General features: G+C 36.2%; 1 protein-coding gene across 6 annotated transcripts in view; it reads left to right on the top strand.

The window, feature by feature from the left end:
- RYR2 (ryanodine receptor 2) overlaps positions 1-25,292 on the top strand; it is a 380,824-nt gene that overhangs the window by 78,820 nt on the left and 276,712 nt on the right. For all 6 annotated transcript variants that reach the window (XM_064413752.1, XM_064413749.1, XM_064413751.1 and 3 more), the window contains exon 2: positions 18,511-18,630. In XM_064413752.1, coding sequence (XP_064269822.1) covers positions 18,511-18,630 — 120 coding nt within the window. The remainder of the gene's footprint in view (positions 1-18,510; positions 18,631-25,292) is intronic.

Below are 25,292 nucleotides of genomic sequence, written 5' to 3'. Positions count from 1 at the left end.
ATTGCCCTTGTACTTCTGAGTAGGTTTCTAAGATCTGTTTTCTTTTTGATCTGCATACTACAATTAGATCTTTAATTCATTATTTCTTAACTCTGTTTCTGGGAAATGTTGCTGATCTAGTATTTTTATCTTAAAAACTCTGTAGACTGTTATTTCATGACTTGAGAATAGAAGGGGAAGGAACATGAATGAGGGACTTGAAAAAAGTTGAATTTGGTTTTTGGAGATAAGACCAAGAGAATTGAGTCATATCTTTTGGAGAAGACCACTATGAAGCCTAAAAATATTTTTTTGTTTTGTTTTTTAACAAAGTATTTTGCTCATGACGAAACTACTTAGGTATATACTTCAAGATTTTTGAAAGCATTCTGAATTTGTGTAGATGTTATTAGAAGCTGCATTCTGATGGCAAAATTACACAGGGCATCTAATTGCAAGAATTAAAGGGAATTGAACATTGAAGGACAATCCTTCCAACCCGCCCCAGCTTAACTGGAAAATATCAAAACCCAACCAAGTCAAACTAAGACTTTTTTTTTCTTTTTGTCCCCTCCTCTTAAGATGCAAAGTCAAACTGAACAGATGTGTAGACCTGTCTGGGTAAATGGAACAGATGCAGTCACCAGAAGATAATTTTCAAGCTGCTGAAATAAACCTAAATAAACATATTACTGTAATCTATCTCTTTCCTTTCTTTTATTTTTTTTTTGTTGTTGTTGTTGTTAATACAAAATGTCTTGTAAAGGCACACCTTGATTACTTGTTTTTTTATTCCATATTTTAGTAATTAAGTCCAGTTTTGTTAGGCTCTGCCTACCATTAGCAATGTGATATAGCACAGTGTGTTTCTGCCAAAAGCAGCACCTTCCAGAAAGCTTCTCAGCATGTCACAGAATAAATATAATCAGTCTTACAATGTTATATTATCAATGTAAGTATTTCTTGAGAAAGCCAAAATTGAGTTGGAGCATCTGAGCACTTTTAAATTTTGCAGTTTGTGATTTTGCCTCAGTATTCTTATCACTACATCAATATAAGCTTTAATTTCCTAGTTAAGTATGTGTGACAGATTTCAGGCTTTCAGGTCTTAAAAAGCCGCCTTGAAAACATCATTACCTTTAAGTAAAGACCAAGTCTGAGCATTTCAGGCGAAAAAATTACCCCTTTTAGATAATTCAAATGCAAAACCTACAGGTTTGAGTCATCAGGTGCAATAATAAACAATGTAATGGTGATGTCAAAATTTTGTTTCATATTTTGTGAATTTGTGTTGTCCATAGCAGAAAAGTATCTTGTCAGTTAACTTGTAGTTCCTTGGGCAGCCATAGCAGCCTTTCCCTTCTGGAGCACTGAGGCCAGTGGTTGTTCTGTAGGGCTGTCTATGCTGTGCTCGTGACCTACTGCTTTAAATTGATTTAGTTCCTGCATGCTGTAGTGTTTTCAGGTGGTAAGGCACAAAGAGGCCAGTATAATTTCATTCTAGAGGCTTCACTTTCCTTTAATTTTCACCATTTTTCTAGTTCAATAGTAAATGTGGGCTTTAGGGTGAACCTAAAAGGAGGTCAGTATTGAAGCAGAGAATGTTGCATTTGTGTAAGCAAAGTTTGTGGTTCAAGTTATCTGCCTTTGTCTATATATCTTTCTTTCCAAAGAGATTTTTTTTTCATATTTTTTTTACCTCTGCAGTATTGAGATCAATGGCCTGTACAACAAGGGTCAAGAAAATCTCTACCTAGCCATTAATACTCTTAAAATTTATGACAGCATGTGGGGAAATGACAAAATTATGTCTTATCATTACTTAAGATGAATTATTGGGAGCTGGCAGCCCTGTCAAACCAGAAATCTTGAATTTTAAGTTTTAACTAGTTAGTAATACTGATTTGTTAATGATATATGTGTATGTGTGAATGTGTGCGTGTGTATGCATGCATATTTAAATCTTGTTCCGTGATCTGGGTACTGTCATCCTACCAGCATGCTCTGTCATGCCTCAGGCTTGCCAGCTTTTATTAAATATCCTTTTCTACTGTGGTACTTACTGTGAGAATTTGTGATTGCTGACCTGTAATTTAGTTCTATTATCTTATGCCTGCCCATAAAAATTGGACATGAGGGCAGCTAGTAATGCTGACCTAACATGAGAAGTATAATAGCAGGACTTACGCCAGCTATTCAGTTAAGTTTTTTTTTTTTTTCCCTTGACATTGATTTCCTAATGGCACTAGCTTGGACACAGATCCCTAAAGACTGCAGCAATTCCACTCCTCATCCTGGGACTACCAGTTGTGTGGAAGCTGCACTGCCAAAGCCTCAAAAAATTCATACTTTCTTCACAGGATTTTCTTATGCCTTTCCTAGTTCGTCTGAATGTTTTGGAGCAGCTGACAGAGCACTGGGGAGTTGGCTGGCTCACAGTTTGTGCTGGCTGAGGTCTGTAAATCCTGAGTTGCCTCAGGATGGCCACCCCTTAGCTGTTTGGGGGCTGAAGGCTGCATTGCATGTGCTTGTAAGTTAATACCAGAACTGGGGAGAAAATGAGTCCTTGTGACCCAGGACTCAGGGGTTGTGAGTAGAGATGGAATAAATGACTGACAAATGTTTCTTTTGAATATCCAGATTTGTATCTGATTCAGGTTGAAATTAATAAGTGAGGTATTCTTTGCTTGGCCTTTACTTGTTTTGGTTAAGGCACTGGGAGACCAAAAAATGTGAAGATCCAGTTCACACTGTGCTATTTGTTGTTATTAAAGATACACTTGAAATTTCAATAGTTATGCAAAGCTTGTCTAAATTTCTTGCCATTTGATGCCTTCAGCTCTTGTGAGTTAGTTTTCATCTGTCCTCTTCACTGAACACATGAGAGTCTTCTGCAGAAGGTGAAAGTTTCCCTGTTGCCTCTAAGTGGTCAGGGTACTGTAAGCACTTTTAGGCTGGGATTCACATCACTTAAACTGGGACAGCTAAGTGTTGGTCATGCCAGCCTAAGCTGATCATTGAGAGAGTCCAAGGAGAGGAGTAGATACCTGCAGAGAGTGGTTTACCAGGGCTCTCTTTAGTCCCAGTTTCACAAGGTGTCTCTCTGTGCAGAACTGATCTGCCATCCACTGCAAAGGAAGCTCAAGCTGAGTAGCTGTAAGTGACAGATGTAGCTAAACAGACTTAGCTGAGTGAATTTGAGGTGCTTTAAGCGTGGTACATCCTAGTCTAAAGGGTTTGCAGGGGCTCAGTGAACCAGATGGACTCAGTGGAGCCAAAAGAAACACTTAAGGGCTCATGGTTCTTAGTTTCTTTGGTACACAGGTGATTGTCAGCATAGCTTTGCTGCCATACTTAAAGTTGTTTAAGTAAATGATACAGTTAGTGAATCTAGAGGATAAGCATTGAAATATGTGTCCCAAAATGAACTTACATGAATGTAATGTATTTGAGGCAATGTGAAAATTTCAATGAAATTGTGGATTATGCCTTTGTTTTAATAATAAATGTTAAAACATCAGTTAAAATTAAAGAAGAAAAGTAGTAATGAAAAGTGACATAATAAGTATGTGAGTTATTACATTGTATTCTGTGAGTTAAGCATATCTTAAATTAAGGGTTAAATTTTGAAAATATACCAGTACAACTCTTTAGTCATGTAACGTATGAAGAAAATTAGAGGAACTGTCCAACATTAAAAGATCCAGCTTTGATTTTCTTTGGCTCAGATGAAACCATTATTTTAAATTCATTCCCTAGTTAAAGTGTTCCTGTTTCTTTCTCAGGCGTCTCTGATTTACAGCTAATAGTGTGATTTTTAGCAAGTGTGGCACTTGATAGAGAGCAGCCTGTGAAAAACAAACTATACATAGAGCCTTATACTAGAAATAAAAATGTTTATTTTTCTATTGTCTTTAGTAGTAATTGATATATTCTGGAAGGCCTTCTAGTATTTCAGATGCAGCTCCTATGATAACATGATACTTTTTACTATTCCAAGTACTCTCAAAGTACAGTGGAAGCAATGATAGAATTTCTTATTCTAAAGAAAAATGGGGAAAATGGAGTTCAGCATATGATCATGAAATCAGTATTTGAGAATTTTTCCTTTCAGCCATTGTTTATCTACTTTTAACATTTGTTTGTTTGGGAAAATGTAGGGTTTAAAAAAAATTAGGGTTGAAGTAGCTGAAACATACTCCTGCTGTTTCAATATTTTTGGTGATAATTTTCCATTTCACTGGCTCATGTACAATAGCTGGTGAGTTTGTTCAAGGGAATAAACAGGAAATAAAAATTGAGCTGTCTCTGAATGTTACATTGCAACACGTACACAAGCCTGAAAGGTATTTTTGCACCTGCTTAATAACATATTTTTGGGACTCACAGTTCACTGCAGCCTTCTGTCACTGCACCTGATTAAAATCTGTGAGGAGTTACCTGCTGGCTCAAGAACATGGTGATAGAAAGCCATTTTCCTATGTGCCTGAAAATTCTGTAATGTTTCTAAGTTAGCAGTATACAGTGTGCTAGTTCAGTCTTCTTCCAGCTTTTCCATGAATTGTTCAGCTCCAAGGAAGACTGTGAAGGACTCAGGATAAATGATTAAATAACTGGGTGCCCTGAAAACTGGGATAAAGAAAAATTCTTCTAGGAAACTATAATTTTTTACTGTTTCAAAAGGCAGGATCAGCACAGAATGCATGGGGATCTGCTTAGTATTCTGTTAATACCTTCACAGAGTCTTTAATAACCAAGTCTTCTACCTCAGGGTGCTTTCATTTCTTATGCAGAGATTGTCAATCCTGTGCTACTATTGCACTGAATCTTTCAGTCTTTGAATACAAAAATTACTTTTCAGTCTATAACAAAAAATGGAAATGGAATGGCAATGCGATTGCTACAAAATAAACAGTGTGTCCTTCTCTGGAGGAGGCATTCTAAGATATTCTCCAGTACTGATTGAAGAATAGCAAGTTGTAGCACTTGCTAAAGTACAGAGCAATATCCAAAATTCACTAAAACCCATGGCTCTGTTGCTGCTGCATGATCTGGACCTAAATCCTGCCACAGAAATCTGACCTTTGGCAGACCCTGCCTGTCAGCTTCAGTGTAAAATACAAAATATGTTCTGTTTGAGGAGGGAATGCTGCAGATGAGACCTGTTGAGGTGTTTCAATTTTCAAGGTGTTGATGCTGGAGATGTGTCATTTCAGGATGCCACAGATCTGCCTCCTCATCCCCTACTTCACAGCATTTCAAGAGTTGCCAAGAAGTAGCCTATTAATGTCAGAAACAGAAAGCCCAGAGGCCAGCTAGAGTACTTAGCTCCTGTCAAAATATTTTGGGATTATTTTTGCACCTTGCCTATTACATCTTGTTGTTACCATGTAACATCCTCCCTACTAGTATTAGGAAAGAGTTCGATCACTTTACAACCCTTATACACTTTTTTTTTTCTTTTTAACTTTATACAGAGTAAATGGGTCTTAAGTGGTTCAGAAACTGCTTCTGGGGAGAGCTCTTGCTAGGTAAGCTCTGTGATCATGGTATGCCATGATGTCTCAAGTAAAACAAAGAGTTTTTACTTAATTATATTTTTTCTGGGACATAGCAGGGCAATTTTATGGATTGCATTGCATTGATTTGAAACATAATTTTAAAAACAAAATATTTTTTCAAATTTTCTGTTGTCATAAAAATGTGGTAAAAGTAGAGCTGGCAAATTAAATAAAATGCTCAATTATTACTATCCAGAACATCTTTCTTGAAGCAGAGTTCACTAAAAACAGGGCTCCAGTGGTGTGGCTTGTCATATAACTTGATTAAAGTTGTAAAATAAATACAGCTTCACTACTGTGATTCAAAATTGGGGTAAAGTTAACAAGAACTGTCAGTATGGTCTGAGGTTCCTGGCTGGAAGAATATTTTCCTGATAACACTTTCCTTGTAAAGCTGAGTACCATTCCTAGGACTGAAAATGCCTGACAATAAAAAAGGACTCTCTCAACCTTGCCTAGCAGGCTTCACATCCTTGGCTATCCCTGTGCTGCTGCCTTGACTGGCAGCTGGTATTATGGGTAGAACATCCTCCCCTCAAAACAGAAATGGTTTTATTTTTGTCGCACAATATACATGTAAACTGTAATATCCTAGGTATATATTTATTCCTAAATGCAATCAAGATCAGGCTGCCTCTGTTTGGCATTTTGTCTTTCTTGTAGTGACAACCCCGGGTGTGTGGAAGGGCCAACACTTCTCCTTTTTTTCTACTGCTCAGTGTGGTCAATTGTGTGTGAATCATTAGAACTGAGGTAGAGGAAATACTAGTGAAGCTTTTGAAACTGAAATTTTGAAGTGGTAGGGTTAGAAAATCAGGGAATGACAGAGTACCTGAGAAGAAGAATTTTTTATGAGATATCTGGAAATTCAGAGGCAAATGCCATGGAATTTTTTTCAGGGATAAGCTGGATAAGAAATTAAGAATTTAATTTGTAAAAAGAGTTCCATATTCAGGTGAGGATGGTGATCTCCTGCCGTATGTAGCTCTGAATTGAATCAGTGGGTGTAGTCAAAATCACTAATCACTGCTGTTTCAATATATCAGTTCCCATTTATCCTGCTACTTCTTTTCACCTTCTTGTTGAGAAGAGCAGTAAGACTTTATATTATGATTTTGCAAAATATGAGTATTGGTCAAACCTGATTATAATTGTGCTAAACAGAGGAAAAATATCTCAGCTGCAGGTCACAGGCAGCCTTGGAACCAAGCATCTGACCTATTCACTGTTGCCTGGTCCCAGGGCCCTGCAGGTAAGGCCTCCAAGCAGACTTCCAGCTGCTTTATTGTGTTGTATATATTTTCCTAGCACTGTACCTACGGAGGCTTCTTCTTCTGAGTCCTTTTTTGAAGTCTAAACAAATACAGCCAATAAGTTGGGGAAAAAGCACAGGGGGGGTAACTTGACAAATGAGAAGTTTGGTGGGAGATCTGGGAGTGAAATTCATCTACCAGTTCTGTCAGTTTAGTGTTCTTCGTGTCAACTGCACTGTCCCTACAAAAGAAATTTATTTTCTAGTATCTAGGTGTTATAGTTTCTTAGATATAAATTTTATAGTGTTATGTTTTAAGACTGATGCAGTTTTTATTTTGTACATTGATGTTTTGTGAAATAGGTACATTGGGGCAGGTTAAGAAGAGATAAATGTTGAACAGCAGCTCTCTTTGGAGACAGTGGATATTGGTCCCTTTTTTGAAGGTACAACCAGTATCTTTAATGAGAAAATGAAAATCTCTTTTGCACTTGATTATATAGTGAAGATGTCTAGGAACTGGATTTTCAATGTAATGATTGCTTGGGGTTTCATAATATGGTTCAGCTCCAGCTACCTGATGGCCTTTGGTGGCATTTTAAGCTGAGTAGAGATTGAATATTGGCAATAGCTCTTTTTGACATGTTCATGGGAGGGTTCCACATCTCATCTTAATGATTGTATTAATGGCCTACAGGAAAGAATAGGTCATAAATCAAAGATGCTCAGAGTGAATTGTAGTCTGAGAGAATTTTAAAAAATGGATTTAGTCTAAGAAGAATACAGAAAGGTGGTAGACTTCTCATGGAAACAAGGAGGTATCTTACAGTAAATGTGTGAAGTGAAAGGGTTAATCTCATAAATTACAGCAGCTTCAGAATGAAAGCAGGGAGAAATATTGATGGAGGACTACATGGCTGAAACAGATGAAGATGGGCATCAATCTTTCCCCTTGCTTCAAAAATAAATGAGAGTGACGGCGTGAGTTTTTGGGAATTGGAGAGAAAAATCGCGTGATTGATTGGGCTGCTGAAAAATATCAGTTTGTCAGAGCACTGAATTGGAGCAATTCAAGAAATACTGCTGATAAAAGATGAAGGGAAGAGAAAGTCAACTAGGATGGAATGTGCAGACTCAAGCAGATGGTCATATTACAAACTTACCTGCCTGAGACTGCTCACAAGATCCAAGACTGGGGGCTGATAAACTTTTTCTCCCATATTCTTGCATGAAAGGGATGACATAGAGGAGAAGTTTTCACAGTCTGAATTGGAGTGAGAGGACCTTGTTCGTGACAGGTGCATTCCTAGAGCCTTCTAGCTCTGGAACTCGTTAGTAGGAATATACAGAAAAAAAGTGTGTTTGTTCACTTTGAGTCTCAGTGTTTTATGACCTTGAACAAATTATTTGCTTTAACAAGTACCTCTGTTTTTCAGCTGAGATTAATGAGGTATTTCTCAGAAAAGTGTTGTAAAACTAAAATGCTTCAGTGATTATTTTCAGATACAGCATTTTCAGATACTGGAGAGGCTAGGGATTTATTAGCTATTGAGTGCTGTGGGGTTATTAAGTCCTTGATATTTGTTGCAGTCAGTTTTCTACTTTCCTGACTCAGATAATAGACATAATCTTGTGTTTGCCTGCAGAATCTTATGGACACCTTTTCTAGCATGCTCTCACCTCTGTCTTTACTGTTGCTGTTATTCACACCAGCAAAATCAAACATATCATGGAGATCTCCCATGCTGTTATCACAGCTTTGAGTGCAGAAGAGGCATAGCCTGGAACTGGTGAGTGAGGGTCTAACGCAATAAATTCTTATCAAATTCCTAAAATAAGTGAATTACATCAGAGATAAATTTGAAATACTGAGGCTGTTAAGAAGCTGAAATCAGCTCACCAGATGTTTGTGTTTAATTTAGTAGCTACACTTCATTGCAGATGTTTCTCACCACTCTGTCAACTGTGTCAGATGCAGAGTTAGCCATTGCTAACTATGGTAACAAACAAATGTATTATTAGACATTGACACTGGAACTTGTCATTTTTTAAAGACTGTAGGACCACAGAAGGTGAGAAATAATGAAATGAACCATCTAATTTGGGAATATGATCATTAGCAGACACAGTAGACATCAATCAAGAACATGCTAGCACATGCACATGAATGCTGAAATAAATTTGACACTATTTCATGATGAGTCAGTGGAGTAAAGAGCTGGAAGAAGAAGCGTTTAGATTTTGTGTCTATAGAAAATATATTCAGTGTTGTGTGCATGTTACTGTCACTAGTGAGTAGTTTGCTTGAGGACATGGCTGGCTAGCATGTGCAGCTGAAGGTTACAGTCACCTGCAATCCCACAGCAGTGCCCAGCCAGACCAAAGCCAGAGCTGTGCTTGTTTCTCCATGGAGCACTTCTCAGAGCACACACGGTGCATTGTTACCTGGTTGTGCTGGAGCTGGGCATTCTGTTTGTTCACTGCCTTCTGGTCATGCTTTTCATTTCCCTTGGGTAGCTGTGGAATGCACAGGCTGGGATGGTCACTGTGTCTGAGACATTCTGAAGTGTTGAAGCACAGCTCCCAGATAAACTCTGCTTTGCCATGTAGCATCACACTATCCATGTGGTGTGTAACAAGTTTTTTTACCTGGTATTTAGTGTTTGCTTTCTGACAAACTCCTTGTGTCATTGTTCTTTAATGAAGACTTTGTCTGACAAATGCAGAATATGAATCTGTGTAACTCAACATGGGCTATTTTCTTCAGGTTTGATTTTCCTTTTTTTTTTTTCCCTGCCACATGTCTTTAGTGCTGTAGATTGCTATGGCATTGCTGTAATGTTGCAAATTATTTTGATGACTAAGTTAGAACTTTTTGGGGAAGGAGGAGGAGGTAACATGGTTATTGTTCAAGCAGCTGGCTTCATAGTCCTTCCTTCATATTGAGAAATACGAGCTAATCTGGTCCTTTGGAATCTGTTTTGCCTGGGGTTTTCTTTCTCAAAGGAGGATTCCATTGGAATAAAGTTGAATCCTTAGGAAATTACTCCTCCTACAGGATAAAACTGAAACATGTACAATTAAATATGTTCAGACCATTTAGAATTGTGTGACCAGAAAAGTAATCTCTTCTTCTCATCCTAAGACAAGTTCAGCTATGCATAAATCATCCTGAAAGAAGTTTTCTTGTGCAGTTTTTGCAGTCTTAATGATTAGGCTCTTAAACTGGTCTATAAAAATGTTTTATTTTCTGAAAACTTTTCCCCAACTGTCTAATACTTCTTTCTTTAATGCATTAAGAACCAGTATTACCTGTCCTCTCTTCCATGTATTAGTGACAAAAATACCAGTGTTGCTAAGTTGTCCCACCATCTAAGGAGACTGCATCCCAGAAGTATTCCTGAATATTTCCTTTTTTTTCCTGTAGGTATGATTAATCTTTTTGCTCTCTGTTCTTCCCTTATGCAAAATGAAGAGTCAAAATGGCTGAACTGCACTATTGCAATGGTGATCTGCATCCAAGGAGATAGTCTAGTTGTGGTTCAAGCTCAGATAGAATAATCAGAAGTTTGTGGCCTTTTCTTACTTCTGTCAGTCTTTGTGTTCAGATGTCAGAAGCTTTAGAGTCATTGTCCTAAAGTGGTATTTAAAATTTGGTGGTTGTTGACTGGCTGATCAGTCAGGAATAGACTTAACAGTAATGCTACTCTGTGATGTTCCGTTGCTGTATTTGATAAAGTTGTTGAAAAGCTATTTAATCTCTGCAGGTCACAGTTTTTGCGTGTTATGTATGTGGTGTTTCATAAATCTTGGTTTCTGTTTGTTGTCTGCAGGGACTTGGAGAAGGAAAAACACCATCTTAACTTTTTACTTGACTTCTATGTTGTAGCTTTTTACCTTCTAAATCACAGAAGGAAAAGGCTCTGGGGCAACCAGTAGTAGTAGGACTTCTGTCAAGACTCAAAACATGTTGTGTATGTTACTCAGATGCCTATAATAAAAAAGTCGCATCTGATTTTTTTTTCCCTTGCTGGTCAGATGTCTAGGATCATCTTAGGGGATTGATTTGTGGACCCTATTATCCTGTTAGCATATATCATATGGTTGTCTGCAATTATATAAGTCTTGTGCTTGATGATCCATAGATCCTTCAAACCTTTTATTCTACTCTGTAATCTAGATTACTCTGTAATCTATCTGTAATCTTCTACGCTGTAATCTTACAACTTTCATGACAAGACAAAGGGAAGTTGAAGTGAAGTTTATAAATCAAGAAGTATTCTGTAGTTTCCCTAGGCAGAAAGCAATTTGTACTGGCTAAACTTCTATTTGTAAATCTACAAAATAGATTAAAGTATGTGTGGCACCTATTCCCATTGCACCATTCGGTTGCACAGCTGAACAGCAAATTGGATGCAGTGAAGCAGAACTCTGCCTCTGTGACCTATTAAAAATTGAGATATTAAATTAAAGTCTGTCCTGAGATCCTGATTTATAGCATATGGAAGTTGAGGAAACCTTCCACTACACAGAGTATTTGTCATATAAAACAACAGTAGGAATTTGAATGTACAAGCATAATTTACAAAGTTTAATCTTTGAATGTTGAATTTTGTAAATGTGACACTCTCTACACTATTTCAGAATTGATATATTGTCATGACACAGAAACACAGAGTCAGCATTACATCTTTGAGAGGTAATTATATATAATTGGATTGTGAAGAGCACAGCAAATTATTTAGATTAGTAATAACTCGTGTTATTTGTTGCATTCTCTGCAAAGAAGTATGATATAAAGTATAAAACCTAAAATAAAGGAAAATACTTAAAAAGGTTGCCTGTTTTTGTCATGAAATGGAAGGGAAACACAAACGTCATAGTTGTGATGAGTTTAAGCACCTCAGGCTGGAGCACATGCAGTGTTTCTAAATAAATGTATTACTTATGATATATTGCTACTTTGTCTTCCCCTTTTTCTGCAAAGGATTGTAGCAAGAGTAAAAGCTCCAATACTGTGCTTTTCTTGCATAGATAAAGTAAAACACTTGGAGGTAGTAATGGGATAGTTTGTAAAACAGGAGAATGACACACTGTAGGAAAATGTATTTTACATTCTTAGAGAATGGAGAGAAAAAAAGAAATTATTCAATCTTTCTTATCTTTTTACTCTCCACTAAACCATTACCAGATATGAATGAACTTAGAAGTTAGAATAGTATATGACATGATTAAAATTTTAAAGGACTAAAATGTGCAGAATAAAAATAAAATAAAATCAAACATTATGAATATTTAAAAAAAACCCAACTAAACAAACCAACAAGTATCAGGTTTCCAGGAAAATGGCACAGGAAGTACTCCACCCTCTAAATCCCAGATACATCCATGTTGAGGAGGTACAAACAGCTGTTGCACTTTAGATATGCCCACCTGTGGGAACTGCCAGACACTTGTAGTTCTTTAATAGAATTAACATTGAGAAGGTTAAGGATTAGTCAGAACTGACTTTACATGGGAGGTGACAATTTTCAGGGTTTAGTAGGACACAGCAATGCTATTAAAAGCAAGTATATGCATGCATATATGTATGAACAATATGACAAAAACATATATACATGTAGATACATATGTATACATGTGTATGTATGTTTTTGTCCAGTTATAACTTTAAATTGGTGTTTTTTGAAAAATACACTTAGTCAAAACATTCATGTTGGAACATAACATGCCCAGATCTTGACATGAGAAGTTAACCTTTCTTCTTGACTGAGTAATATATATTTCTTGTAATCTTAGGAGATTTGAGTGTATTTCATAGAGAAGTCAAATAATTGCTGCATATGAAAGTAAGTGCTATTAAGGAGCTTGAAAACTTGCTGTTTCAATATTATATCTTTAGAGCAAATCCATTCTCTTCCCTCATTAATCTGGTTTTCCAGCATGCGGTTCTAAGGATGCAGTTTGAAATTTATGGCTATTACTAGCAATATTTTGGCTTTAGGTGTAATTTTTAGCTGTAGAAAATGCTGTGCCATTGTTAAAAATAAGCACTGGCTTTTAAATTCACTGTGTCCTCTACTAAATCATTCAGTTATTTATTTAGTTTCTGTGAGTGTAAAGATTTCATGACAAGAATTATATAGCCCTTACTGAATAGATTTTATTAAAAATCTGCTGTGTTCTGCTTTTTAGTCAATAACTGTTCTTGCTTTTCAAATTTTGATGTTTTAAACATAAGTAGGGCTTTGTGGCATAGATACCATATACCTGAAATTTCAGAATGCTTCTTGAAAAATCAGAAATAATATTGTAGTGTGCTTATCAAAAGCTTGTGCCCTTTGAGTGGGTGCAGGCATCAGACAACACAAAGCAGAATATCTTCATGCTGGGAGATATGGTATCTTTAAAACTGGGAACTGGTGTACTGGCTGAAACACAAGGATTTATCAGGATTAAGGGGTTACTCCAAGATGAATCTTGCTCATCATCTTAAAGCACTGTGTATGGCTAGTTATGGAAGCTTTAGCTGCATAACCTTCCACAAGCTCGTTTCATAGAACCATTGAATATCAAGGGGTTGGAAGGAAGGGACCTCAGAGATAGATAGTTCCAACCCCCTTACCCTGGGCAGGGACGTTTTCCACTTGATGAGGATGCTCAAGGCCTTATCCAACCTTTAAACACTCCAGGGTTGGGCCGTGTTACAGTGTCTCATCAGCCTGACAGTAAAACATTTGTTCTTCCTGTCTAACCTAAATTTCCCCTCTTTCAGTTTGTACCATTTTCTCTTTGTCTCATCGCTTCAATTCCTGATGAAGAGTCCCTCTCTGGCTTCCCTGGCCAGAGATGTTGGAAGGCTGCCATGAGGTCTCCACCCAACCTTCTCTTCTTCAGGCTGAACAGGCTCAGCTTTCAAATCCTGTCTTCACAGAGATGATGTTTCAGTCCTCAAACTTGGGGAGCAGAATAGCTTTTTGGCTCAGGTTATCAGTCAGCTGGGCCCAGGCACATCCCCTAGGCATCCTCTGTTATTGTAGCTAGGTAGTATCCTCTTTGCTCCTCACATCCACATCTTTGAGGTAGAGATTGCTGCTCTTCTGAATTCCTTAGTGTCACGAAGCACCTCAGATTGTGAACTGAAGGATGAATGAGAATGGATAGAAGAATCATTCATTAAAGTGTCTAAGTGGATAGCTTCCCAAGTTAGATTCACTCTTAGATGCAGTAAATGTAATACACCTGAGACTGTGCTCCATTGTTGTTATAGTGGCTGGCATTTCCTTGTACATTTGGTAATTGTGTGCACAGACTTTGTGTGGTTTTTGGGACCTACTTTCCTTTCTTCTCTAGATACCTCTTTCAGTATTCACATCCTGGAAAAGTAGAAGACAAAGCAGCACCTTTGGACTTACATGTGAAAGCTGCTATGGTGATAGGGAATTGGGGTGGAAATAGTAACATTTCAAATTTCCATGGAGAAAACAGGCAGATGTTTACTGAAGTGATGATTAATCAGCAAACCAAGAGTAGCAGAAATATCTGTCAGTGGAAAAGACTGCGGGGATTTTAGGTTTGTGCTACTGCCATTTCTTCCAAGCTGTACTGAAGCTTTTTCAAGACTATAAGAAACTTTGTATAATCTCTATCCATTTTGCTTGTTTTAAATATGACTTTTAAATTAAAATAAATTTAAAGTTGATATAGATACTGTTTTCTATTTGCATTTTAATGAAATCACGTATATACGTAACTAATTTATTTCCAAATTATTGAGACATGCTATTGTTTATTAAAGCATGTTATCTTGATCTATTACAAAGACCTATAACTGTATTACAAAAGACTAGGTTTTGTTCTTTTGGCTGTGCACTTCATATCATCAGTGCAGCTATGCACAGACATGCACAGGTTTCTACATGTCTTGAAACACTCTGTCCAAGAGTTTATATTCCATGTGGATAAAAAGTTTGTACAAGTGATTACGTTTTAGCATTAAACACCTGTGCTTGAAGTTGGTTTCTTGAACTCTCAGATCTTTTTCTGCTTAGTTTACTGTGATATTAAATAACATTTGCAGATGTGTTTAAAAGGTACCAACATTATGGTCAGGAACTTTGCATTGCCTCTTCTACCCTGAATTTTCAGTCATGTATGAAGAGAGTTGATGTATTTGCTTAACTTTTGAAGACTACAGTTACAGCCCTTTGAACTATAAATTATGTTGACCTGACAACAAAAGTGATGATGATCTAATATCAGAAGATAATAGGAAGGAATGAACCAGTTTGAGACATATCATAATTCAAGATGTAAAAATATCTGAAAGATATTTTTCTTTAATAGACATTTAGTATGATGCATATTGTAGTGTTCTTCATGCAAGACCAAAGTGACCTTCAGGAAGGTCTCTTTAGTGGTGTGACTTAAGGAAATATTGCATTTTTAGCTCTCTTGACACTGGAACTGCTTATCATTTGCTGATTTGAAAACATGTTTAGAAAAACACTGCTGAGATGCTTACCCACTTACCAGTCTGCTTTAAAGAAATGTAATGGAATAATGTATCTGAAAATAATTCTGCAACACAAGCAAATTGAATATCTATAGAAATCTTCTTAACATATAGTCAGTAAATGTTGGAAGACTGAATCTAATGTGGAGCCTATGTAAGACAATTCTATAATGATGGGCATGCACAGACATGCACAGTAACTGTTACAGTCATTATCTATAATTACATTTCATGTGATATGACAATGGCATCACATCTTTCTTAACCTTCTGTGCCAGTTGTTTCAACACCACCTGGGCTAGAACAATAAGTTCCACAACACTGTGACTCTGAGGCCTGATTTAAGAGAACATTTATTGTGAACATCTCCATAAAAAATAATATATAACAGAGTTGTAATTTCATTTGTTTTAATGAATATGTTCTACCAAGCCAGAAACAAACATTGGAAAAGGGTATGGGAGGGTGATTGATTTTCATGAACTTCTAGGCATTTGTTAATAAAATGTCTTTTTTTTGTTTGCCAAGTATGCAGCGAAAAAATCCATGTATGCCATACATTGCACAGAGAAAGAAGGGGAAAATGTTTGCAAAATGTATCGAGTAAGTTTGTGTGTCAGGAAATTTAACATTTGCTGTATTCCTGTTCTTAATCCACTAGCAGTCAGCATCTACATTATACATGTGTGCCTGGTAATTGAGCTTAATTGGTTTTCAGGGAAGGATATGATACATTAGATCATTAACTAAAATTAAGTATCTAAGGGACTTGCCCCAAACCAACTTATATTTTGCTCCTGTCAGCATACACTAATTTTTCTAGATGGGCTATGTCAAACAGTTCTCAGATGTTCCCTAAAAACCTAGCTTACAATGGTAGAAAATGGGGCAGTTCAAAACAAAATTGGTGGTTCATTTTAGTAGAAAGTAGCCTTATTATGTTGTTTGCTTCTGGCTGTAGTGGTACAATGTTATAATCTTTAGCAACGCTTTTTGGAGACAACTTTAGGACAATGGTGACAGGATTACTGAAATTTCTGTTCTGCTGGGGTGGTTGATTCAGAAAGAAGGGCTAGGAAGAGAATGAAGCTATATAAATACACTCTACTTCTTCTATCTAACAGCAACATTTTTAACTGAAAAGTAACTTTATTTGAATCAAATGTAATTAAGATCAGAAAATAGTAATTTAGTGCTTTAAAAAACAAACACAATCAACCACTTGCTCTCCCCCCACAAATGCATTGGGTTTTAATAGATGATGTTACTTTTACAAGGAGTACCCAACAAAACTGCTTGGTCTGTATGTGTGGTCTTTTCAATCCTCGGTATTGGCCTTCAGGGATTTTTCTTTGTTAGCTGCGATTTTACATTGTGAACTTCACCAGAACATATGCATGCGTTACGGTTTTTGGATTTAATGCCTGACTGGAAGCAGTTATTACTTTTCAACTCTACAATTGACTGTGGATTGCAGCATGGGCACTGTTGCTGGTATACAGGGAAAATTGCTTTACCTACACTTACTTTGGCCATATGGGGACAATTTAAAAAGGATAACAGAAATGAAGTGTCCGATTAAACCCTATGTAAGTTCTTTTCAGGTTGAGATAAAATTTAATTTAGTCTAGTTAAATTATTTGAGTGAAGAAAATGTAACCAAATGAAAAACTAGCTTAATTCAGGGTGAATGTTTATGGGTGGCTTCAGATTATTCAGTTCAGTTTAAATTCAGGCATTCATTTATTTGATGAACTTTTCTGAATGTTCCTCTGTAACAAACTACTTATAAGAACAACTCCTTTGGTAAACATTCCTGCTTTAAAGCATGCATTTTTGAAGTCTCAGCCTGTTCCGCTTCCAGTTGCACACTTCATACTGTAGTTTTATTGTTCTCTTTGTTGAATTTTATTTACTATGTTCAATATGGCCTCTTCATAGTAATTCATTTGAAATTTATTATTGGAAATTCATAAGTGATTTGGCAGAATGCATAGGGAGATGTTATTTTTTCATTGCAACAAAATTTTCTTTCTTATAATCTTTCCAGAAATACTGGAACTGTATTCCTACAGAGATTCTCCAGCTGCTGCTTGTGTTACTTAGAAGAACTGTGATTTAAATAAGGGTCTGCCTCTGTTTTTTAGGGCTTGTTGACAAGATCTTTAACTATTACTACGCAGAATTAGACCTATAAAATTTTAGTTAATATATATTAAGGACTGAGGAACACACTGTTTGCTTTGCTGTGTGCCAGATATCATTGCTTCCTCCTAGACCCTCCTTTCTCTGAAATACTGAGCAGAGCTATGGGACAGCTGCCCCAATAACTCATTTTCCCTTTTAATTCTGAGTATTTCCGTCTGTCCTTATATGCTTGCACATTAGGATAAGCTCAGAGCACTTAATTAGCAAGTTCATAAAGTCTATTAAACTCGGTATAAGATAGTGGTAGTACTTTCTCTGATAAGCTTCAGCACTCTGCTTAGTCATCATACTTTTATTATCTTCTGTCACAAACTCTTCCTTGCTCACAAAAGTCTCAGCAAGTCACCACACCTCTTTCTGTTAAGAAACTGTGGGTAGTTCTCTCCACAGCTTTTACAAGGAGCAGCAGTGAGTAGACACTAGCTTTTTAGGAGTAAAATCCTTTATTTACATGAGATTATACTTTTCAGTTTACTGCAAAAACACTAATTTATGAACTATATATACAAAATGACTCTGAAGATAGGAAGACTATATTTTCTTTTGTTTACTTATTTCTTTACAACTTTCTAAGCAAGTTACTCTAACTAGAATATGTGCAGTATATGCACAAACAAGTTAATTCACATGTATATGGTACCCATCAATTTTAAGATTTTCTACTTTAAGATTTTAGGATTTTCTACTTCTTTGCATTGTATGACTGAAACAATTTCTTTGCTATGAAAGAAATACTAATTCCTGTGTACTTTGTGTGTAGTTAAAATAAAACTCCTGCTCTGAATTTTATTACCAGAACAGGCAAACCATTTGCAGTTATTGCAATTATTTTAATTGATTTGCTCCCATTTACAATTCAAAATAAAGAATATGCTGGGGTTTGATTCTGCTTGTGTTCAGGGACAGCAGTTTAACAGTGATTTTCTAAAAGCTTCCATAGGTCTTGTCGGGTCAGAAACCTAACCCTAGTTCTCTTTTTGCTTTTTTTTTGATAGGATGATGAAGTGGTTCTGCAGTGCACTGCAACTGTTCACAAGGAGCAACAGAAATTGTGTCTTGCTGCAGAAGGATTTGGCAACAGGCTTTGCTTTTTGGAATCCACATCTAATTCTAAGGTACCACTGAGTGTTTTAATTGTAATTTCATGTCACGAAACAAGGATAGTTTGGCATTGCTTGCTTTGATGTAATATGCACAAATCTGTCAAGGAGAAGGAACAAATCAAGTCTGTCAATAATATAAGGAATACTTAATGGCCATTCAAAGATTGTTTCTTTCTCCTTTGGCTGGACTCTAGTGTAGTGTTTTCTGTTTTGGGTTTACTTTAAAACTAGTTAGCTGCAGAAGGCTACCCCAAATAATATGCTTGTTATTTTGCATTTCTGAACTCAGTTGTAGTAAGCCACAGAGGAACATTTGTGTACTGCAAATCAAAAGACAAGTTGATTGCTCTGATTATAATCCACAGAGAAAACCCAGCAATTATTATATTTATGGTAAATTTTTATTCTATGGCATTTATATTGAAATTATTATTGCTTTGATACCTGATTCCCTATCTGAGCATAGTGCAAGTATCAAAATTACCTCATCTAACACATTTTATCTAAACCTCCTCTAACTCTGGTATATATGCAGTAGATAGTTTCAAAAAATAACTATGTTGATTATTGCAAAGAAGGGATTTTGTTTCACAATCACATGTGCTCAAATAAATGTTATGAAGACAAAAATGGGCCTCCTGAGGGCAGAACTGGCTTTGTGGACAAAGAAATATATATACTTGGACTTTTTTTTCATGGAAAGGGAAGAACATATTTGTTTTTCTTTGGTTACAATGTAAATATGTGACAAGAAAATATAATAAAGGTAAAGCATCTGGAAAGATTTAGAACAAAAAATGATGGTTATCTTGCCAGTTTTGATAACATTGCTTTGATTTTCTCTGATACTTCACAGAGTAATGCTTCATTTTCTGTCTCATCATTTTGAATGCATTATTCATAATAATAAATTTTTCACTAGGATATTAATTATTCATTATAATAGCAGTGATCTTGATGAAGTAATTCATGCTGCTCTGTTTTAAATGAATCTTTTTAACAATAAAAATGTGCCAGGATAGAAGTGGTTGTAGTTCTAGTTGCCTGTGAGGCCTGAAAGATTTATTTAATGAATTTGTTATCATTCAGTAGGTTTGGATATTAGATCTACAGTCTCTCTCTCCCCATATAAAAGTCCTGAATATTTCTGTCTTTATGGTATACAGTGTAGATTTTGTATCAGTTTTGTATGCTTGTCTGCTGATGCTGCTTTTTCTCCTTCTTTTATGACACAATCTGTATTCTGCTCATTCTTCATGAGCTTGGGGGTAAAAAAGCAAACAAAAGCAAGCCCATCCAGCTCATCTGTGTTTTAATTTTTAAGGGCTGACAGTTGCTAGGATGAACTCATCTGAAGTCACTCATAGATATAAATACTGAGGGAGCCATAAAATTATCAAATCCTTAAAGCAAAAGTGACTATAAATAAGACTAAATAAATTTTTTTATCCCTCATGTCTGTATCCATAGCATGTTACTATTGCATTATACAAAGAGGAACATAGGAAATATTTAAAGAGGTGTGATAATTTGAAAATAGTTCCAACAGAATTCTTGAGCCTGTTAAAATGCATATTTTAGAGGCTGTTTTCCAGTTAGAGTGGGATTGTGATGCACTTTAATGCAAACAGTAGTGGGGGCATCTGATTTACAGAGAGGGATCAAGGATGGGATGCAAACCCAAACACCAGTAATAGGCCAAACACAAGACTTCAGTTGTCATCCTGGACTTGCATTTTTGAGAATGCTTGTTGCTATGCCATGCTTTTCTCCAGTATCTTTCAGGATGTGGGTCCTCCTTGCGTAGCTGACGTTTTATTAGCACAACTTCTTTGTGTGCACTTTCCTGCCCCAGGATCACTAAATAATTCACACTACTTAAGTAATGGTCAAATTAAAGATATCTTGATAAAATAATTTGCTAACAGCAAATTAATACTTATCTCTGTACAGCACTAACCCTGGGAGATAAGGCAAAATATGTATAGGCAAAGTAAAAGAAGGAGTTCACTCACCTGTTCCCATAAGCAGCCAGGTGTCATCCCGAGGAAAGCAAGGCTTTATCATGCATCATAGTGGCTTACGAAGACAAATGCTGTCATTCTGATCACCCTCTGCTTCTTTTTTCATCTCCCTGCCTGAGCATGAGGTCATATGGTCTGAAATATCCCTTGGGTTTGTTGGAGTCTGCTGTCCTGGCAATATCCCCTCACAACTCCTTGTCACCTTGGCCTGCTCGCTGGTGGAGGGGGTTGAGGACCAGAAAAGGTCTTGACATCGAGCAGTTTGTCACCTTGCATTAATTGACCCCATATCTTGAAGAGCAAGATAATAGATAAGCAAGACATCAGGTCTAAATTATGTGTAATTTTACAGTCCTGAATATAAAACATACAGGCTTGCCCAAGATAAACTCATGACTACCTCATCTGTAGAGATGTAGTAGCTCAAGAAAAAATATTTCTATTTCAATTTCTACCAATTTCAAAGCAAATCTGTCTCAGAAGAGACCTCCTAGGAATAGGTTGGAAATGTCAAGGGTATAACAATATTGGATTTATAAACCATCACAATTTTTTAACATTGAAAAAGCTGCAGCAGCAAGAACAACAAAACCCAAAGAAGACATGCTGAAGACAAAATTTAAAATGCTTACTTTCCTTATCTCGTGATTATTTCTTCAGCAAGTTTTGTCATATATATAGCATGAATTTTTATTTCATGAAAAAGAAGAAAATAAGGGATGGCTGTCAGAAGAAAAAGGTACAAGTCTCATTGTCATGGTTTAGCCCCAGCAAGCAGCCAAGCCCTACAGAGAGTGCTTGCTCACTTCTCCAGTGGGATCAGGGGTGGGACTAGGGAGAGAATCAGAAGGGTAAAACTGAGAAAGCAGAAAAGGCCTTGGCTTTGTGCAAGTCCTGCTCAGCAATAACAAAAGCATCTCTATATTATCAGTGCTGTGTTCAGCACAAATCCAAAACACAGCCCCATTCCAGCCACTGCGCAGAAAATTAACTTGACTCTGGCCAAAACCAGCAGACCTGTAAACTTCCTTTTCAGCAATTGTCTATAGGTAATTTTGTTTCATCATTATTTGCTGTACTTTTAAATGAATCCCTTTTATTGAAACATAAATTAACTTATCTCAGGATCAGTGAGATCTGTTTACATTTGAATGCTAGTTGTTGCTTTCTATACATAAACATTGGTAACATGAGGAAGTCTATTAATTAAAAAATTATGTTGTCTTGCTAGTGAAGTAATTTTTCTTTAGACTTAAATAATACATGGATTGCTGAAAAACAGACAAAGTGGAGCTGTGTTTTAACAGCTTCTGAAAACTATTCCTGTCCATAGTGCAGGATGAAAAATACTCAGCTCTGGGTCAGTCACAAAGGTGGTGTTGATCCCTTGTGAATCACTGCACAGCAGAACGCTGAAAGCTAAGTTATGCTTTTCTAAATGGCATAAGGGTTTGGGTTTTTTCCTGTTTTTATGGCAGGTGGTAAACTCATATGAATTTCATTATGCCCCAAGGTATGTACCTACTTTACATCATTGAAAAATACTGATAAAAACTATGTGTGAGCTTTTTTTCCCTCTTGAAGTCTCTGTAATTTGGACTTGAGAGAGGGGAGGATAACATAGTGAGGGTTTTTGAAGCTCTGAAAAGTCTCCCAAGTTTTTTTTGGTGTTTTTTTTTTCTTCATTTAACTTTTTGAAGAAGGCAAGAAGGCAGTGCAGTGTGTTATCCTATTCTTTGATCTTTTTTGCATATAGCAAATTACAGTGGTGAGAGCAGAGTCCAGAAACTGATAATAATTCTATTTGTAAAGTTAAGGAGGTATTTCAAATGGAAGTAAGACTTTGATAACTTATTTTCCATTTTGCTTTTGAAGAGTCTGTTCTGTTTCAGAGCAGAAAGGTTCTTCAGATTTGGTGTAGGCCAGTTGGTTGGGAATTCTGACTCCATTATCCACAGTATGTCAGTAATGCTCTGTTGTTTGTTGGTCCCTAGATGCTACTGTTGTATAAGGGAGTAGAAAATAAAGCCTGATGGTAAGACTGACATACTGCTTCTTGTGCTGACAAATGCAAATAATTTTATTTTCATCTTTGCCTTTTTTGGTCAGGTGAATTGGCTGGAACTGGACAGGTGGCTATGCTTAATGGGAAGAGGAGAATGGGGGGAGGGGTCTGGAGAAGGTTATACCTGGCACAGACAAGGCTGCATCGAAGTATGATTTTTTTTAAAGTATTTCTGCAAGCTGTTTCCATGCCAGCAGTCAATTTATGTATGGATGTGTCTGGAGAAGGGTGTCATCCTGAATGGTGGGACATTGGCCTGAACTCCTGTACCCTGATTGCCTCTGGGAGAAAATCTCTTTTCTCTGTTTGTCTTCTAGAGTGTAAGATCTGAAGGCAAGGGTTGCCTTCTTTTTTTGTCTTTTACAGCAAACATATTCTCAGTGGCCAAGACAAATAATCTGTCTCCAGAGAGACTGAGTCTGAAACTCTCTGTGACAGCTGAGAAACAGTATCTGTATTGTGCAGTTTTTGATTCCGTAAATCCAAATACACAAAAAAAGCACATGGTGTCTATTAACACATGGATGCAAGCAGATACTTTTTGAGCAGTTAAAAAATTGATTCACTCTCAGAAATTAGATCAGTGTTGTTTGCTTGTGTTTACATTGGGTCATTCTGTGAATATGCCATTTAGTGAGGTGGTTGGTTGGAATTTGTTGTAATGTAATTGCTGTGGTTCATTTCTGTACATGAGTTTCCACTTCATCCTTTTATAATAATAATAAAAAAATTTTGTCAGGACTTTGCAGCTGCACCTCTAGGGCCATTTAAATTGCTTTTGTGTCATATTGCCAAAATGATTATTCCCATTTAATGATAAAGATGGCACTTAATCTTATTAATCTTAGGTTCAGAAGACTCCATTTAGTCAATTTTGACTAAAGCTGGTGATTTCAATAATTTAAATGAAGAGAATTTATGAATAATTACACATTACTTGGCATACTTGACATACATATATTAGACACAGGTAGATGAATTCTTCACAGGTGTAGATCAGACAGGATTTTGTTCAGTGAGTCCTTCTTTCCCAGTAAAATTGTGGTCCTTGCAATTAGTCCCAGAAACCAACATAAATGTTTATTGAGATGGAAATGAAATAATATAAAATGAATGTGAACCATTTGGACTGTGAAAAACATGGTCAGATCTCTATGGCTGTACAGCAGCAATAGACATATGGCTTTATATCAGCTGAAAATTGTGGGCATTGTTACTAGGCATAACAATACAGCTTAGAATATTTGTACTGTCACCTGTAACTGAGGTAGCTTTTAAAAAGAAAACAAAAAGGAGATCATCACAGACTAAACAGTGTAATAACAGTAGATCCAATCTGTGAAACCTTAGTATTTTAATTTTTCATTTTATCTCCTGTTGAAGCAGATAGTTGAATTTTTAAATTCACACAGGAATGGGTTATTTCTGATCCTAAATATTTTTTATCAAATCTAGTTTTGGTTGAGATTCACATTGAGTTTTAGCTTAATAAGGCATTATTTGCTACGAAATATAAATTTAAAGCTCTTCCTATCTTTAAACTGTGCATTCATGAATGGGAAGGAGTTTATTTTTAAATTATGCTCAGTTAATATTTTTAAAAGGAAGATGTTATTATAGGCCAGTTCTCTGGTTTTAGGGATAATCCTGAATGCTTTTAATACCAGTTATTTAGAACCCAGAGAGTTTTATAAGAAAACTTTAAGTGTATTGTGTACTTGGGGTTTTCTTGTCAAAACATAATTTAGAAATATGTAACATTGTAGTCAATAAAGCACCTGGGGAAAAAAAACCTCCAAAGGAAAGTTCTGAATTCCTAAATAGGCTGCTAGATTTCATGACATGTAACCTGAACGTATAGTGACAAAAGCTGAGAGATGGAATCCAAGTCATATTGTAGGTCAGTTTAGCTGATGATAGTACTCCAAGTGATGGCACTGAATGAAAGGATAGTACATATGATATCCATGCATGCATCATGTCAACAAAACAATGCAAAAAACATTTCAAAGTCTCATTTTTTAATATTCATCAGTTGTTTCACGTTAATAGTAACATAGGCATCCATTCAAGAAACTTAACTCAAAGTTATAAAATTTATGAAATTTAATGAATGAAACATGAGTTGTAATTTCTACAGCCAAATATGTGGTTTGCAACTTTCTTCATTATCTAAATGTATGTTAAAAAACAAACAAACCCTAAATGTTAACAAACTCACATATAATGTGGCTGTTTTGGGTGTTTTTTCCTTTGTTTGTGTAGGGGTTTTTTTGTTGTTTTTTGGTGCATTTGTGTGGGTGGTTTTTTTTGTAAAACAGATGTAGGAATTCCACTTCTGGTCTAAAAGAAGTGAAGAAAACCTGAAACATTCCATTTAATCAGTTTTTCTTTATAACTATATATCCCAGTAACTGTTCAGGCATCTTATTACTTAAAGATTAAAATCTAAGAAGAAGCAGATATTATGCTGAAAAATCTTGTCTGAGGTATGGCTGTAACACGAACACTGTGATCAAATGAAGTCAGATATATAGTGTACAGTTCTGTAATTGGTTTGGTAAGTTTCTGGAGGCTTCTAAAAG

The sequence above is a fragment of the Passer domesticus genome, chromosome 3, assembly GCF_036417665.1.
Source record: "Passer domesticus isolate bPasDom1 chromosome 3, bPasDom1.hap1, whole genome shotgun sequence".
Classification (NCBI taxonomy): domain Eukaryota; kingdom Metazoa; phylum Chordata; class Aves; order Passeriformes; family Passeridae; genus Passer; species Passer domesticus.
The sequence above is the reverse complement of the archived record's forward strand: the minus strand, read 5'-3'. Positions and strand labels throughout refer to the sequence as shown.